The sequence below is a fragment of the Bos taurus genome, chromosome 3, assembly GCF_002263795.3.
Source record: "Bos taurus isolate L1 Dominette 01449 registration number 42190680 breed Hereford chromosome 3, ARS-UCD2.0, whole genome shotgun sequence".
In the NCBI taxonomy this organism is placed as follows: Eukaryota; Metazoa; Chordata; class Mammalia; order Artiodactyla; family Bovidae; genus Bos; species Bos taurus.
In genome coordinates, this window is record NC_037330.1 from 95,617,142 (window position 1) to 95,634,930 (window position 17,789).

Sequence of the window (17,789 nt, forward strand, 5' to 3'; positions counted from 1 at the left end):
GAACATCATTTGATGGTGTGAATTACTTGCAGTTCAGATTTTGATACTTTTAACATTTGAATAAGCTTAGGTTCTAATATTCCCAACGGTCTTTCTCTTTTAAGATTGATAAGAGGAGATAAATGTATGTAGTTTCAGGGTGCTTTTTTGTAAGGGCTGTCATTTGTCAAGGTATTCTTAATTCAGAAAATCTAGAAACTAAAGTGCTAACAAACTGATAACTGTTCTAAGCCCATGGCAATTCAATATTTTGTATGTTACTTTTTGCTATTTTAAACTATTTGATATGTGAAAATTCATAGGCCAGATTTCAAAATTTTTTAAATGCTGAAATAAATTAATAGAACTTTTTGTATCACTCTGCTTTTAGTATTCTGGCAACACTTAGCCTGTTTGGTTGATGAAATAATTATTTGGGAAACTAGTATGTAAGTAAACCAGTAAGCTTTACTTTTAAATGAGATCTCTTGAGGGGAAAATATATTGAGTCTTTTCTTTAAAAAAAAAAAAAAAACTAAGACTTTTTAGTATAATTAAAAGCAAAAACTAAGACTTTTCTTTATTCAAGAAAAAAATTCACTTAAAATGTTTATTATATGTCTGGATTTCTTAACTGAAATTATTTGCTGTTTTCCTTTTTGATGTGTTGTATTTATTAACTCTTTACTATTTTTCTTTCATTTTCTAGCCTTAATGGTTTTAAACTTTCCCTCTTTACTTGCATATCTTAAATGTACTTAGCTCTTCTTTTCCTGTACCTAGGATTAACTCCAGTCTTTTCCAAAAAATCAAATAATTTTAGAGCTTAGAAAGTTAGCAATGAGCTCATTTTGTTCTCTTCTAATATTGAATAAACTGGTCTCAGTTTCTACCAGTTGGTACCACAATAACAGCTGGGTAGAATTGGGACTAGAAATTTAGTTTTCTGTCTCGTATTATGCCACAGTAACTCAAATTTTGTGACTTTTGTGTAACATTATCAGAATCTTCTTTAACGTGAATAATACCTGAATGAAATTTAAACTTCCTTAAAATATTTTTCAGTAGTGTGTCCAATGTAAAGTTCACAACATTTTGCTATAAAATATAGCTGACAAAGTTGTCTACCAGTTTTTATGTTTTTCAGTTTGAATAGATGCAAATGGGTCATTTAAGGCTAATCTAAAACCTCAACCTCAAAATCTAGCCTTTAGAAGAGGAACTGTCTAAGAAATTCTGATAAAATTTAACCAAAGTATAAAACTGTTTAAAAATGTATGGAACTCAAAGCTTTGTGGGATATGAATGTCTTTATATAATTATATATTGAGCAGGTTGTAATAAAGTAGTCTTTTTTCCCAGTGCTGTGTGTATCACTGAAGTTTCCACAGTGAGGAAATATGAAGTTTGAAGTGGAGATCATTGCTTATAGTATTTATTATATATAAATAAATGTTTATTAACAGTGAAAAACAAATAATAAGGAAATGAATCAATACTGCATTAATTCTGTACTATTTCAGGGTAATCTGATTCAAATATGTTTTTCTTAGTCACAAACAACTGAAGGCAGAGAAATGAAACTGTTCTTTTAGAAAATCTGGAAAATAAGCTCTGGAAAATCTGTTGTCAATCTAGAACCTTTGATCCAAATACAGTGTAGTTTGTAACATAATTTTAATGTTCAGCTGGTAATCAAAGCTTTCATTAAGTTTTTTCAGAACTAATTGAAACATTTATGTAGTTTAGCAGCCTAAAATCTCATAGATTTAGAGCTTAATGCATAACAAGAATTGAAAAGATTATGAAGATTCAGAATGATCTTGAGCCAAAGCTGATCAAAGAAAGTATGTAAGACAAAAGGGCCCTTAGGAAATGTTACCCTGTGAAGTGCCACTTGTCCTTAACTGGAATTTAACACAAATCTCTAAAGATGAAACTCCAGCAGAAGTAGCACAGTAATGGCAGCTGAGCATGCCAGCTACAGCAACTTAGTCTGTGTGTGTGTTCTTTCTGCGTCTCTGAAGAGCTCTTAAATCTCTCAAATCAATCAATCTCAACCTTCCCCCGTCTCCCGCCCTTCACTTCTCCCCTTGCCTTAAGTCTTTGCTTTCTCCTTCCTCCATTCCTTCATCCTTCTCTCTCTGAGAAAACTCTGTCCTGCATTTGATTCATGATGACCTTAAATCCATCTGCGTCGTTTTATAATTAGGTATATTTTGTCCTTCAGCTTTCCTAGAATACTAATTTTTTAAAAGAACAATTTTTATTTTGTATATATTTCTGATTTTTTCTTTCCTGCAGGAATGTCACTGAAAATTTAAAGCCATCAATAAAGACAAAAGAATATTTTTATCTATATTTATAAAACCATCACTCATTTTGTACCTTTGCTATCTTATCATTTGTCTTTCTTCCATATACTGGTAAAATCTTCCTATGATTTTAGCACTGATAAACATGAAATTATTTTCGAAAAACTAATTTGTTTTCAGGTATATTGTTTAGTGATTATGGTTTAGCACAAGATTCTTTTGGCTTAATTTCAGAAACACTGTGAACTTAGCTTTTCCATTGAAACAGTCAAACATTAGCCTAATATGCTTTATGTTGTACCCTCTCAGCCAAGTTCTTTCTGCATTAACCAGTTTGTTCTATGACAAGTTGCTTAACAGATGTCATTCTGGGGAGAACAATGAAGCCAAATACTTGTGCAATGGCTAACATTACTCTAACTTTGATCACTTTTGTTCAGCACATCAGTCTGGCGTTGTGCTTTATACCAACATAACACTATAGCCAGAACATGCTTTTCAGGCTTAGAATAGCAAAGGAATGTTATTCATTCAGTGCAGTTACAGATGAGTTAATGAAAGAAGAAAAATACTGTTTATTTCATAATACCGTATTGTTATGTTTTGGAATTAAGATGGAATTTAAGGAATTCCACTCCAGAGTTACTCGTTTATATATTCAACTCACAGTATTTGTGTATATTCTCCAATGCAGAGGTAGCCTTGCCACCTTTCCAACAGATGTAAATATTTGCCCTGCCTTCCCCTCCGCCTTCCAAGAATAACTGCTGACCCTTGGTGTCTCTAGACAACATAATTAAAACTAACTCTAAGAAAGGAATTTTTTGACTTGTGGCTTAAAGTTTCCTCATACTCCCATCTTCTGTCCTCTCCCTTTCTTTTATTAATAAACAATAATAATAATACTTTGGCTTTATGGAACACCTTTCCTCTTAAGAGCACTAATGTTTAAGCATGACAGAATAGTCTTAGCTAGTGCAGGTGGTAAGAGGTTAGTCCAGTTGCATTTTGTTAAATTGTTGGGTTAATAATGACTAGCGAAAATGTCCAAACTTGATATGACTGACCATAAACAAAATACTGCATGGTAGACTGGCCATTGCTAAGAATCTTGGGGGAAAAAGCTGTTCGTTTGAATTGAGTGGGGATCAAGCCATGCCCCCAAGCTTCACAGTTCTCATTTACTAAGTCTTTTTTTCACAGGTGTATATTAGAGATAAAAATAGATTGAGTTCCAGGTTTTGTTTTGTTTCTTTCTTTCCCCAGTGAATATATTTCTCCATTTCATTGGAAGTGTAACTTAGATATGCTTATGTATAATAAACAGTAATGTGATACAGAAATGCTGTAATTGGACAACGTGATATTTCAGCCTTCTGCGTTTTAAAAACATGAATGAACGCTGCTTCTTTTCCACATGGAAATCATATTATAGAATGTCTTATGTGCAACATTTCAAAATTAGTTTCACTGTTACAATATGTTAATCTCAGAATTTACATGAAGAGTTAGCTAAGATGGATGATCTAGTCATTTTAATGATTTGATCATGTATTTGGAAATATGGAATGAAAGAGAATTTTTGTAACCTGTTTAGAGAAAAAAGCTAAAAAAGGATATGATAATTACTGAATAAGAGTTTAACCTTCCAGTACTTCATTCTGATAATTACTTGTGTCCTCTCCGTTAAAGTTAAAAAGTATTGGGAATTCCTTGGCGGTCTAGTGGTTAAGACTCCATGCTTTCATTGCTGTGGGTTCAGGTTCAATCCCTGGTGGAGAAGATCCCACAAGCTGTGTGGTATGGCTATAAATAGATAAGTAGTTTCAAAGTATAATATTAAATGTTGAAAAAAATAGTTTTCAACTTTTATCTTATTTAAAATAAAAACTATCAGTACTATATCTTCTTTGGGGGAAGGGCCTAAATAATATATTAATGGATAGCCCTCAGGTAATAATGGAGAAGGCAACGTACCCCACTCCAGTACTCTTGCTTGGAAAATCCCATGGACGGCGGAGCCTGGTAGGCTGTAGTCCATGGGGTCGCTAAGAGTCGGACACAACTGAGCGACTTCCCTTTCACTTTTCACTTGCATGCATTGGAGAAGGAAATGGCAACCCACTCCAGTGTTCTTGCCTAGAGAATCCCAGGGACGGGGGAGCCTGATGGGCTGCCGTCTCTGGGGTCGCACAGAGTTGGACACGACTGAAGCAACTTAGCAGCAGCAGCAGCAGCAGCAGGTAATAAATATTTTCTTAAAATAGTTTCTAATTTGGGGTGATTTCAAAAAAATATACCCTGTACAGCTTTATTATTAAGTATTGTATCCTTGAAATGTACATAAAACAGTAAAGGAAACTCCAGGTTTTTCCTTTCACCCTGCTGGGAAAGAAACTACTACCCTTTTTTGACTGAAAAGAAACTTGAAGCCATCCAGGATTATAAAAATAATCAGCAAGGTGAGGTAGGAGAATATGGCTTGAACTGTTACTTCATTTAACCTTCATTGAGAATCTGCTTTTAAATTTGGTTTAGTTTTATTTAATAAAATTTTTTATGATTTGTGTTTTCCTAGTTTCAAATTCTTGTTTTAAATCTAGAAGAGAACAGAGGAAACACAGTGTATCCCATAAATTGACTAGCAGCTATCATAAGTCATGTGGAAACCCTATTTTAATTGTTTTATTTCTTTTTATAGGTAAAGAGAAATGTGTATGACCTCACGAGTATCCCTGTTCGCCATCAGTTATGGGAGGGCTGGCCAACTTCTGCCACAGATGACTCCGTAAGTGACAGTTGAATTGTCAGTTTTATGTCCTCCTCTCTCTTTTGTCATTTTCAGCCTAATTGGCCATGATATTAAGTGGAAATCAAATGCTTTGTATCCATGGAAGTAATTTTTATAAATCATTTGCATTCACTTGCAGAACTAGTGTCATAAGCCAAATATATCAGCATTCTCTTGATGATGTTACAATATCAGTATCAGGAACTTTATGCTGCTTGATTTGACTTAAGTTTTTCCTTGATGAAAAAAATACAAATATTCAGATATTTCTAATGAAATGTTCCAAACACAAAAATTTTTTTCCTAAGTTACAGATACTTCAAAATCAATTTAATCATTTTATTTAATTTTATAACTGCATTTCCCATAGTTAGAGCTATACTTTAAAAAGTTAATTTTTATAGTTAATATTAATCACACTCTATTCTTAAACATACTCATAATTTTCACTGCCATAAAAAACTGAAAGAAAAGACCTAGTTTGTAATTTTTAATTATTATTACATCTACTCATAGTAATTTCCTATTGTAAATTTTGAAACCTTTCCTATCTCTGTCTTGTTTCCAGTGATTATTCTTTCCTAAGAGAGTAAATTTTATCATTGAGGAGGCCATTTGGCTGCTTTTATCCACAGTCTTGATTGTTCTAACCAGTATTTTTAAGGAAAAAATTAGAATCTTTCAAGAATTTTGAAGTGAGTCTTATTTTTAAAATAAATAGGGCTAAAAAGATGCTAAGATTTTGTAAACATATTACAACAATAAATATCCAAATACATGATTATGGCTAAGAGTTTAATTATGTTTTCTTATGTTCTAAATATTACATTTGTCAGAATAATATTACATTTTGTCATAATAGTAATTACCACTTCTCTCTTAGCACCACCATCATATACTTTAGTCTAAAGGAATTCTTTGTGGAAGACAGTAACATTTTTAAACAATTTGTTTATGTAGATGCTACTTGAGTCTAATTATTCCACAATCTAAATATTGTGCCTTTGGAAAATGCTTTGTGGATTATGAAACTTCAAAAATTACCAGAAATTAGCAAAACTTGTTTTTTAAGTGAACCCTTCAGAAAAAAATTATTTACATATAGGCACTTACACTTATTTATAAACTGTTAATTTTGACATTGACATTATAGTATGTCATTATAATTATTGATGATTGTCCATGGCTAAGTGGTAAGAATGTGGTTGTTGTTTTTAGTGTGTTTTTTTTCCTGTTTGAGAAATTTGATGGAAAATATGATACATTTATTTTTATAAAATAAAGAAACTAAGTATATAAATGATAGCTTTTTGTTTACCTGAGAAGATATGAAGAAACCAGAATGTTCTCAACATTGTCTAATAAACTGTTACAATTTATATCATTAATAGAAGAAAATTATTAAGATGGAGTGTGTCACTGAGTTTCAGATACCTCACTTATTTAAAGCATTGTAATGAAGATTAGCAATAATACAAATACTCTGTTCATAGTAGACAATAAATGGGAGTCAGTATTGTAACTTAATATTAACATAACTCAGAGAGTGATCATGGGCAAGAATTGACTGGTTTACATAAATGAAACGGTACCTGAGATTTGCTTCAAAATAACCTCTTGTGTTGGAAGAGTGAGTGGGGATATTCATAAATCCAAACTGATCATTGTTAAAGATAGTTAATGTGTATATTTGATTTTTTTATACTATACTCTCAAGTTTTGTATACATTTGAAAATTTCTGTAAGTTTAAAACAAAAAATAATTGTCTGGTTCAAGATAATAAAGTCCAGAAATGTGGGACTTAATAGGGTTGGAAAAGTCAGTTGCTCATGGGCTCCATCTTTATGGACACCAAGCTGAAGTGGGCTTATCAGAGCAAGTTCCAAGAGCGATAGGCAAATCAGTGAAATGCAATATATTCCTCTGTAACATAGTACTTAATATATTTTAATTTTATTTATTTATTATTTTTGGCTATGCTGGGTCTTCGTTGCTATGCACTGGCTTTCTCTAGTTGTGATGAGCAGGGGCTACTCTCTAGTTGCGGTGCTCCGGCTTCTCATTGTAGAGGCTTCTCTTGTTGCAAAGCATGGCCTCTAAAGTGTGTGGGCTCAGTAGCTGTGGAGCACGGGCTTAGTTTCCTGCCCTGGATCCCCCGCTTTGGTAGGCAGATTTTTACCGCCTTTTACCACTGGACCATTCTTTTCCCGTCTGTGCTTTACTTGGTACTAGAAATCCAAGTAAAGAGGGAATGTCCATTAAGAAGCCTTATTCTTTCTGCCTCATTTTTCATATTTGCACCTAGTCCCAGAACCCGTGAAGTGATGCCTGCCTGTACCTCCCCAGAGCATATGTTGCCACATTGGCAGGATGTTGCCTTGATCTGCATGATTTGATACAACAAAGATGTTTAAGGCCAGGCTGCTTTTAATCAGTGCCATAGCAGACCCACTAGCTCCAGTGCTTGAGTCTTGGCAAAAAATGCTTATAATTGTAGTCTTTTAAAGAAATCCTAGCCAAAGAAATGTCATGCAACCTTTCTTTCATTAGGACTATAAAAAACTCGTAAAGCTGGTGCCTGTAATCTATATTGTTGCAGGCGATGGTGTTTTTATACTTATTTAAATCACTCAAGTGGAGGCATCTGCTACAAAATAAGATCGTCCTCACAGCTTAGGGCATGAATTGGGTGCAGCTGAGAAATGTCAGCTGTGTAAACAGCCTGAAATGTGTTACCAACAAAAATATAATTAATTTCTTTCCAAGACAGTGTGCCATAACTGAATATTTAGGATGGTTTAACTTTCAGAGAAAGCACCTGAACATTTTCTTCCCAATGCCAGAGTAGAGGATTGGTTATAAAGGTCATTAAAGGTGAAATTAGTTTATACTTTTCCTGCTCAGTTGCAGAAATTTCTGTGGCTTTGAATATATAATAGTTTTAGATACCAGTGGCTTCTGTGAATTAATGGAAATATCTTAGATCAAGAAATTAATAGTTCGGGATGATGGAAATGTTCTAAAATTAGATTGTGATGATGACTGTACAACTCTGTAAATTTACTAAAAATCATAGAATTAAACATTTCAAAAAATTTTATGGCATGTAAATTACATCTCAGTAAAGCTATTTTTAAAGGATACTAGTGAAGAACTATATTAAAATATTTCTTGGTTTACATTTTTATGTTCCATGAGAAATACTTCGCAGTCTGCAGAAGGTGTTTTCTTCAATGTACTTCTCATTAACCTTTGACTTAACAAACAGGACAAAGAAAGACTTCTTATAATTAGATTCTTGTATAATCTTGAGTCTCTTACAAACGTGATAGACCAGTCTTTTGACATTTCCAACACTACTCAGTGAAGTTAACAATCATTTAAAGCATTGTTGCCCCATCTCCCTTCAGAGTTAAAATATTTTCTTTGCTTATAGTTGTACTCTAATGGGACATGGGATACTGTATGAATTGTCAATAACTCTTGTAGTTCCTTTTGCGCTCTTTCACCAGGGAAATAGGTATCTAAAGCTTCACCAGTAGGGGAATGTTTTCATGCTGTGACAGTTCAGCTGTGAGAACAAGGAGTTGTAAGTAGGCAAAATCTCATTTTATACTTTAACAGGACACTCTTGATTTCCAGAGAGTAGATATGATTTTAACTCTATGAATTATGTCAAGGCACCTTATTATAATGCAGACAATTTGAATATATATAGTTTTTAAAACTCCAGGTTTTAGTAATACTTATACAAAGAAAGAAAAATCCTTCAGTTTTTAATACTTTTTGTTGTGCTCCCCTCCTCTTTTTTCTTTAATAGTAATCATCTGTAGTTTCATCATTGGCTAAGCAATGTTAAATCAGAATTTGAGAAATTAGGAATTCTAGGACCAGAGGTCTTTAGGTATATGTTAGGACTCAGAAAACTACTTATTAAATATTAAATATTTTCACATTGAAAATGAGATCATTTATAAACAGAATAAACCTAGTGGCTTTTCTGTGAAATAACAATAAAACGAAAGTCACACACATGACTTATTCCTTTTTTATTATTATTAAAAAGAATTTGTGAATGAGGGAATGCTGTCTACTTTCATCCTTCTGATGGAGGCCATTTTCTCCTGTAACTTCTTCCTAATGATTTGTTTTTGGCAGGTGTCAAATTATAAACATTCCCCTTATACTGGATCCCCACCCTCCACTGTATAGCAGCTTCTGTCCCAGTACACACTCTCCCTATTACCACATACCTACCACACCATCAGCCTTACTTATTTATCTTCAGTGGCAACCCAGTATGTGCTGACTTATGTACAGATTTTTATGCTGTCATTCACAACCTTCATTCTTTAGTGTAAAACTGCCCTTCTGGGTTTATTTTCCCTTATGAGAATGAGTCATAGAGGAATCAGAGTGGGTGCAGGTGGACCAACTGAAGGCAACTGCAATGGCCAAAGCGAGAAGGGGTGGCAGTTCTCACCAGTTTGGTGCAATCGAGGCTAGGGAGAAGGCAGATTCTGGGATTGTTTGGGGAGGTCATTGCCTTGGCCTGGGCTTCATGGGTGAGGGAGGGGAGGAGGCAGGGTGTGTCCCACTAGCTCTCTGGCTCACGTGCCTGGGATGCCTGGCAAGAGCTGCTGGGGACAGAGTGACTGGAGAGAAATTGCTCAATAAATGTTTCTTGAATAAGTGATTGAATATGATACCACGTATATCTCCACTTTAGCTAAATATTCATTTTGCTGTTCTTCTGATATACTTGGTTCTCTACTCCTGTATTTTATCATACTATTCCTTTTACCCACAATATCTTCAATAATTATTTCTTTTCTTCAAGACTTTTCCTTCAGAAACTTTGCCTGTATCCCATGTTACCATCTCCAACCTAGAAATTAGTTTCTATTTAAATTATTTTTATTTTTCCTTATTTTTGTTATTTTCATCCTTCATTCCCTCCCACCTGGCTCCATTACTTATCTGAGTGCAAATAACTTGATTAACCTCTCTGAGTCTCAGTCTATATAACCATAAACACAGATAATACTCCTACTCGAGTTTGTAAAACTTAGAGCCAGTAGTTACAAATATAGTTACTTCTTTATTTATTTTGAAGATTGAAGTAATCTGTACTAGATAATGTCTAATATATGGTTAATCTTTGGCTATTACTATTTTTTTCATCCATACATCTATTCATTCATTTGACATTCATGAAAAAAACTCTTTTACACCAGTAAACAAACTGGACCTTAAAGTTACAAGGATGAAGTCCTATTCCTCAGGGTTTGCAAAGTACAGTGTGAGACAGATATATAAACAGTGATGGTTGAAGTTTATGTAAACGCAAAACATAGAATCATATAAGAGGAAACAACTAATTTCTCTAGCAGATGGTGAAAAAATGGCTCCTCAGAAAAAGGAACCAAATACCCCTTAAGTTAAATTACACAAGTCTAAACTACATTTTAATTTGTATCCTGTGTTCCTCCCTTATGTAAATTCTAAAAATTGAGAGTAAGAACTGTTTTCCTTATTTTTGTATGCACTGCAGGATAAAGTGTATTGGGGTTTTTTTTTTAATATAGTGTTTTATACATTCACTCATCTGAGTTGTTCAGAGCTCCATCAAGTTGACATCAGATCAGATTAGATCAGTTGCTCAGTCGTGTCCGACTCTTTGCAACCCCATGAATCGCAGCACGCCAGGCCTCCCTGATCATCACCAACTCCCGGAGTTCACGCAGACCCACGTCCATTGAGTCAGTGATGCCATCTAGCCATCTCATCCTCTGTCGTCCCCTACTCCTCTTGCCCCCAATCCCTCCCAGCATCAGAGTCTTTTCCAATGAGTCAACTCTTCGCATGAGGTGGCCAAAGTACTGGAGTTTCAGCTTTAGCATCATTCCTTCCAAAGAAATCCCAGGGCTGATCTCCTTCAGAAGGGACTGGATGGATCTCCTTGCAGTCCAAGGGACTCTCAAGAGTCTTCTCCAACACCTCAGTTCAAAAGCATCAATTCTTTGGTGCTCAGCCTTCTTCACAGTCCAACTCTCACATCCATACATGACCACAGGAAAAACCATAGCCTCGACTAGACAAACCTTTGTTGGCAAAGTAATGTCTCTGCTTTTGAATATGCTATCTAGGTTGGTCATAACTTTCCTTCCAAGGAGTAAGCGCCTTTTAATTTCATGGCTGCAGTCACCATCTGCAGTGATTTTGGAGCCCAGAAAAATAAAGTCTGACACTGTTTCCACTGTTTCCCCATCTATTTCCCATGAAGTGATGGGACCGGATGCCATGATCTTCGTTTTCTGAATATTGAGCTTTAAGCCAACTCTTTCACTCTCCATTTTCACCTTCATCAAGAGGCTTTTTAGTTCCTCTTCACTTTCTGCCATAAGGGTGGTGTCATTTGCGTATCTGAGGTTATTGATATTTCTCCCGGCAATCTTGATTCCAGCTTGTGTTTCTTCCAGCCCAGCGTTTCTCATGATGTACTCTGCATATAAGTTAAATAAACAGGGTGACAATATACAGCCTTGACGTACTCCCTTTCCTATTTGGAACCAGTCTGTTGTTCCATGTCCAGTTCTAACTGTTGCTTCCTGACCTGCATACAAATTTCTCAAGAGGCAGATCAGGTGGCATCTGTGACAATAAACAACTAAATGATGAATTGATATGATATAGTGACTTTATAAACTGAGAATCAGGTTTATTTTCTTTCTAATAAAAATGATCAAAACTCAATATTTCTTGGTAAGTAGACTAGCAAATTTAGAAGGTGAGGAGCCACTATACCAAGAGAATTTATATTAGCATGTGTTTAATTGTGTGTGTGCATGTGTGTGTGAGAGAAACAAGCAGACCAGTCCAAGTTCATCACATCCCTACATTGCTATCACTTGGATAAGTTGTTTATTGTATGACCTTCATTTTCCTCATCTGTAAAATGAAGATGACGTTAACACACTTGAAAGTCTGCTGTGAAGATTAAAGGGATTAACATAATAGTTTGAACTGTATGAAATTGCCATTTTTCAAGGACAAAATGTTGAATATTAGCCATTCTATATGGTTTTACCTATATGTAAAGCTTATATAATGCAGGATTTAGCAATTCAGCCCAAATCCTACTCTCTCTGTTTTTCCTGCATCATAAGCAGATCTTTTACCATCTGAGCCACCAGGGAAGCCCCAAAATTGGTATAAAACATTATATTGGTTTGGATATACAGTGTAATGATTTGATATTAGTATACACTACAACAGAGAAGGCAATGGCACCCCACTCCAGTACTGTTGCCTGGAGAATCCCATGGATGGAGGAGCCTGGTGGGCTGCAGTCCATGGGGTCGCTAGGAATCGGACACGACTGAGTGACTTCGCTTTCACTTTTCACTTTCATGCATTGGAGAAGGAAGTGGCAACACACTCCAGTGTTCTTGCCTGGAGAATCTCAGGGACAGGGGAGCCTGGTGGCTGCCGTCTATGGGGTCACACAGAGTCGGACACGACTGAAGTGACTTAGCATAGCATAGCATAGCATACACTACAAAGTGATCACCATAATGTCTTGTTACCATCCATTACCATAAAATTGACCCCCCTTCACCCATTTCCCCCTCCACCCTCCGAACTCCTTTCCCTCAGGTAACCAGAAGACTGTTCTCTGTATCTATGCATTTTATTTTGTTTGTTCTTTTTTTTTTTTTAGACTTCACATTAAGTGAAGCCATGCTATTTGTCTTTTTCTACCTGATTTATTTCTCTTAGCATAATACCCTTAAGGTCTATTTCATCTTGTCACAAATGGCCATATCTCCTTCTTTTTTATGGCTGAATAGTATTAGACACACACGCACACACACACACACACACACATACCACATCTTCTTTATCTAGTCACCAACTGATGGACAGTTATGTTACTTCCATATTTTGGCTATTGTAAATAATGCCACAATGAATGTAGGGTTGCATATGTCTTTTTTGAATAGTGTTTTCGTTTTCTTTGGATAAATACCCAGAAGTGAAAGAGCTGGGCCATATGGTAGTTCTGTTTTTAATTTTTTGCAGAGCCTCCATTCTGTAGTGGCTGTACCAATTTACATTCCACCAGTAGTGCACAAGGGTTCCTTTTCTCCATATCCTTATCAGCACTTGTATTTTTTTTGCCTTTTTGATAATCGCCATTGTAACAGGATGTAAAGTGATATCTCCTTGTGGTTTTGAATTGCATTTCCCGGAAGATTAATGTTGTTGAACAGCTTTTTATTTGCCTGTTGGCTATCTGTAGATCTTCTTTAGAAAAATGTCTGTTTGGATCCTCTGCCCATTTTTTAGTCAAATGTTGTTTTTTTTGTTTGTCTGTTTTTTTGCTGTTGAGTTGTGTGAGTTCTTACTATATCTTTGGTGTTGACTCCTTATTGGATATGTGATTTGCACATATTTTCTTCCATTCAGTAGATTCCCTTTTCATTTTGTTGATGGTTACCTTTGTTATAGAGAAACTTTTTAGTTTGATGTAGTCCCACTTTTTATTTTTGCATTTAGAGTCAGATCCAAAAATTCAACACCAAGATGAATGTAAATAATGTTTTATTGGAGCACAGTCACACCATTTGCTTTTGTATTGTATACAGCTGCTTTTACACTGTAACTAGTGGCAGGGATGTTTAATTGCAGCAAAGCTACATGGCTCACAAAGCCTAAAATATCTACTGTTTGACCCTTAACAGAAAAATTTTGCTAACCGGTGGTGTAATGTTTGGCATTGAGCAGGCATTCAACAAACATTGGCTCCTTTTCCCTTGAATAAGCATCTTCTTTATATCACGTACGCATGCAGAATCAGAAGTATTCTTTGAGTAGCGTCAGGGTCATCTTATGCTATTTAAATTACTTTGTTAGCCTGTCCTAGGTCAGACAGATTCAGGAACTCTTTGGACATTTTCACTGGCTTTTTCTTTATTTGACAAGGTCATAGATAATGTTGCTTCTAACGGTGGTGAGACTCAGTAGCTTCAGAAGGTCCGCTGCCCTTGTCAACATATAGAGGCTTTTACAAATAACACAGGCAAAGACTAAACAGACAGAAAGAACAGGTTTAAAAGCAGTAGAAGAAAGTTTAAGTTTAAAAGGAGTAGAAAGTTGTAAAATAGACTATACCCTGAAGAGTGAGAGTGAGAAGTTCAGGAGGGTGGGTGAAGCACTCAAGGGACATATTTACTTGGTAAATATGAGGGAGAACACATGAAAGTGAGGCAGCCCTCAACAGGAAATTTATAGACACTAAGATCTGATGTTGTGAATGTTGACTTCATTTTATTAAATCTCAAATGTGTACAATATTGCTTCTGCCCATGAAGAGGTAACTGCTATGGGAATTGTCTTCCTTCTGTGAACAACTAGAAGACTGGATATAATGTGTGAAACAGCTGTTCTCAGATGTTAGACAACAGGTAGTTCAGGACTCTGAAGAAGGAAACAAATGAGCCTTGCTGGGAAGCAGTTCCTGGACCCCATAACAGGGAGAGAAAGCTAAAACAGAATCTGCTGATTTTATTGCAATTGAAGAGACTGAAATAGAGTTTAGGGAGGTCAAGACAGCTAGACTTTGCAAGACAGACTACCAACAGGGAAAAAACTCCAGAAATCTATATGGTTTTCCTGATTTTTAGCTGAATACCAATCCATCCATGCCATGCATAGAATGAAATTCCAGGAGACTGGGCAAAGAACTACTGCCTGGAAAAAGAACAATTAATTGGGAGCTGTAAGACAAACAGTACTCAGAGCCCACACAGTGCTGGGAATAGTTTGAGTTCCCACCAGCCATAGTAGAGGCACCTCAGTGACTACATGGACTACCATAGGAGATATTCACAGGAGAATCACACCTTGGTGCAGTGTATAAACAAGGCTTAGAGTGAAGGCTACTCTAGGACTTCCCTTCCACAAGCTTAGAAACAGTTTCCGAAAGGACTTAAATGATTAATAGGTAAATGCCTCTAAGAACAGAGTCCAGCATCCAATTAAAAGTTACTATATATACAAACAAGCAGGAAAATCTAATCCTTAACCAGGAGAGAAATCAGTTTAAAAAAAAAAATAGACATAGAAGTTACATAATAAAATTGACAGATAGGGACTTTAGCTATTGTAAATATTATGAATAGGCTCAAGGATTTAAAGGAAAACATGAATTTAATGATGAAAGAATAGAATATATAAAAGATAGAGAAATAATATCTGAAATGATAATTTCACCAATGAGCTTAATATCAGATTGCTGCTGTTGTTCGGTCATTAAGTCATGTCTGACTCCGAGACCTCATGGATTCTATTACACCAGGCTTCTCTGTCCTCCACTTTCTCCTGGAGTTTGCTCAAATTCATGTCTTTGAGTTGATGATGCTATCTAACCATCTCACCTTCTTCTACCTGCTTCTCCTTTGCCTTCAATCTTCCCAGCATCAGGGCCTTTTATAATGAATTTTCCCTTTGCATAGGGTGGCCCAAGTATTGGAGCTTCAACTTCAACATCAGTTTTTCCAATTATTATTCAGGGTTGATTTCCTGTGGGATTGACTGGTTTGACCTTGTTGCTGTCCAAAGGACTCTCAAGAGTCTTCTCCAACACCACAGTTCAAAAGCGTCAATTCTTCGGCACTCAGCTTTCTTTATAGTCCAACTCTCACATCCATACATGACCACTGGAAAAACCATAGCCTTGACAAATGGACATTTGTTGACAAAGTTATGTCTGCTTTTCAAGAGTAAGGAGAAAATATCTGAAAACGTGTTTGGCAAAGGTCCTCTATCCTGTTACATAAAAACAGTCTTACAAATAAATAGCAACACAAGCCAATTTAGGGGAGTGATAGAACTTTTTGAAATTTTGATTGTGGTGGTTAGAAGTGCCAAAACTCTTGAACTGTACATTTATAATGGGTGCATTTTATTATAGGTAACTAGATCTCAGTTAATTTTAACTAGTGATTTATGATGAGCATGTTGATCTGAAACTGTAACTGGTACATGAGAAGGTGAAATGCAGAGCCAGTATTCAACTCAATCTGCCTGCTCTCTGATGCCAGTGTTCTTTCTCTTGTACCATGCTGGTCCTTGTATATTCCATGTTGCTCAAAATAGTTCCAGTTTTGAAATATCCAGTCTGATTTTTTCCCCAGAATTGTATTCATGCTCTTTTGAAGTTTTAAAGTTATTCATAAAAGACAGTAACAGAGAAACAAACTTTGCCTTTATCTTCCCTTTTTAACTTAGCACTTAGGAGTCTTTGAAGATAAGTGAACTTAAAATTTTCACTGTAGCACTTTGGATTATATGCTTGTGTCTTTTTGAATAGTAGCCATATCATTAATGTGGCAGGGAATGAGCAACAGGACTCTATTTTGGTACTCATAGTTATTTAACATAGTGGTCGGTGAGTATATTAACAGACATTTATGTAATGATTTTAGTTTACAAAGCATATTTCATGTACATGACCTCATTTGAGCCAAGTAGTAGATTACAGCAGTAGATTACACATAATTTTTGATAGAATAGTATACAGTGGAATACATTACTGTCTGTAGAAATTTTCTCCAAAGTTTCTTCAAACCATATTTTCTGAATAGCTACCTCTTAGAAAGCATGTCTTATTCATTTTTATGTCTCAAGTGCCTGGCAAAGACCCTGGCACAAAATAAACATTCAGTAAAATTTCTTGTGTTTATGTTAAACTTAACGATGAAAAGTCAAGTGATTGGCGCTAAATTGCAATGAACAACTGCTAGTTTAATTCTCCAATATATATCATTACTTTCTTCAGAGATACCCCTGTTCTTTTTCAAGAAAGCAAGCTCTTTTCCGCTGTTACCTGAGAAAGAAGTTGTTGGAACTCTTGTACTTGACCCTATTCTATTACTGAGAAATGGAAGGTTGTTTATAATACATATGTGCAGTACTTAATCTCTAGCATTTGTGTTTTGAAGTTAACATGCTTTCTGTTGCATTTGAACAGCTGTAACATATGTGATAAGATTTCTTAATAAGTCTTTTTCTTGAGCAATGGAAATACGAATATGAAGGGCAGTATTGCCAGCTTGTTAAGTTGTACTTTAGACCCTTGGGTTTAGATGTAATCAATTGCCCATAACTCTCTGTTTGAGAAAGATAGTAAAGAGAGCGTTACAGCCTGTTTTGGCTAACAAAGATTCCGTGGCATTTTTTGATGTGCAATTAAAAGGATGTTTGCAACTGTGTCTAATTGGCTAAATTCTTACAAATTTTGTAACCCGAAGAGAAGGCTTAAAATGAAAATTTTTGCATATTAAAGTAGCCATTTGAGCTCCAGGTGCCTTGATAAATAGTCAAATCAATTGCTGCCCCCACATCATGACTTTGTTTGATATTCTACTTGTAGAATATATAAGGGTGTTTTTGATAAACAGCCACAAGAGATTGCTGGTACTGATTGTTCCCACAGCCAAAGAAAGTCTTTTTGTTCTTTTATTGTATGTTTGTTGACAGTTGTGATCAACACGGAATGAACTGCTTTACAGTTTATTACTTTCAAAGTACAAATTTGAATGCTGTGGATTCAGATGTATAAAAGAGATAAAATTACAGACAGCTTTGAGTGGCAGTTACATATCAAACCTCACGGGGGTTTGACAGGCAACGAATA

General features: G+C 35.5%; 1 protein-coding gene across 3 annotated transcripts in view; it reads left to right on the forward strand.

Moving 5' to 3' along the window:
* FAF1 (Fas associated factor 1) overlaps positions 1-17,789 on the forward strand; it is a 497,629-nt gene that overhangs the window by 265,673 nt on the left and 214,167 nt on the right. For 2 of the 3 annotated variants that reach the window (NM_001046318.1, XM_059884654.1), the window contains exon 8: positions 4,996-5,082. The exons of the other annotated variant lie outside the window; for it this stretch is intronic. In NM_001046318.1, coding sequence (NP_001039783.1) covers positions 4,996-5,082 — 87 coding nt within the window. The remainder of the gene's footprint in view (positions 1-4,995; positions 5,083-17,789) is intronic. 3 annotated transcript variants of the gene reach the window in all.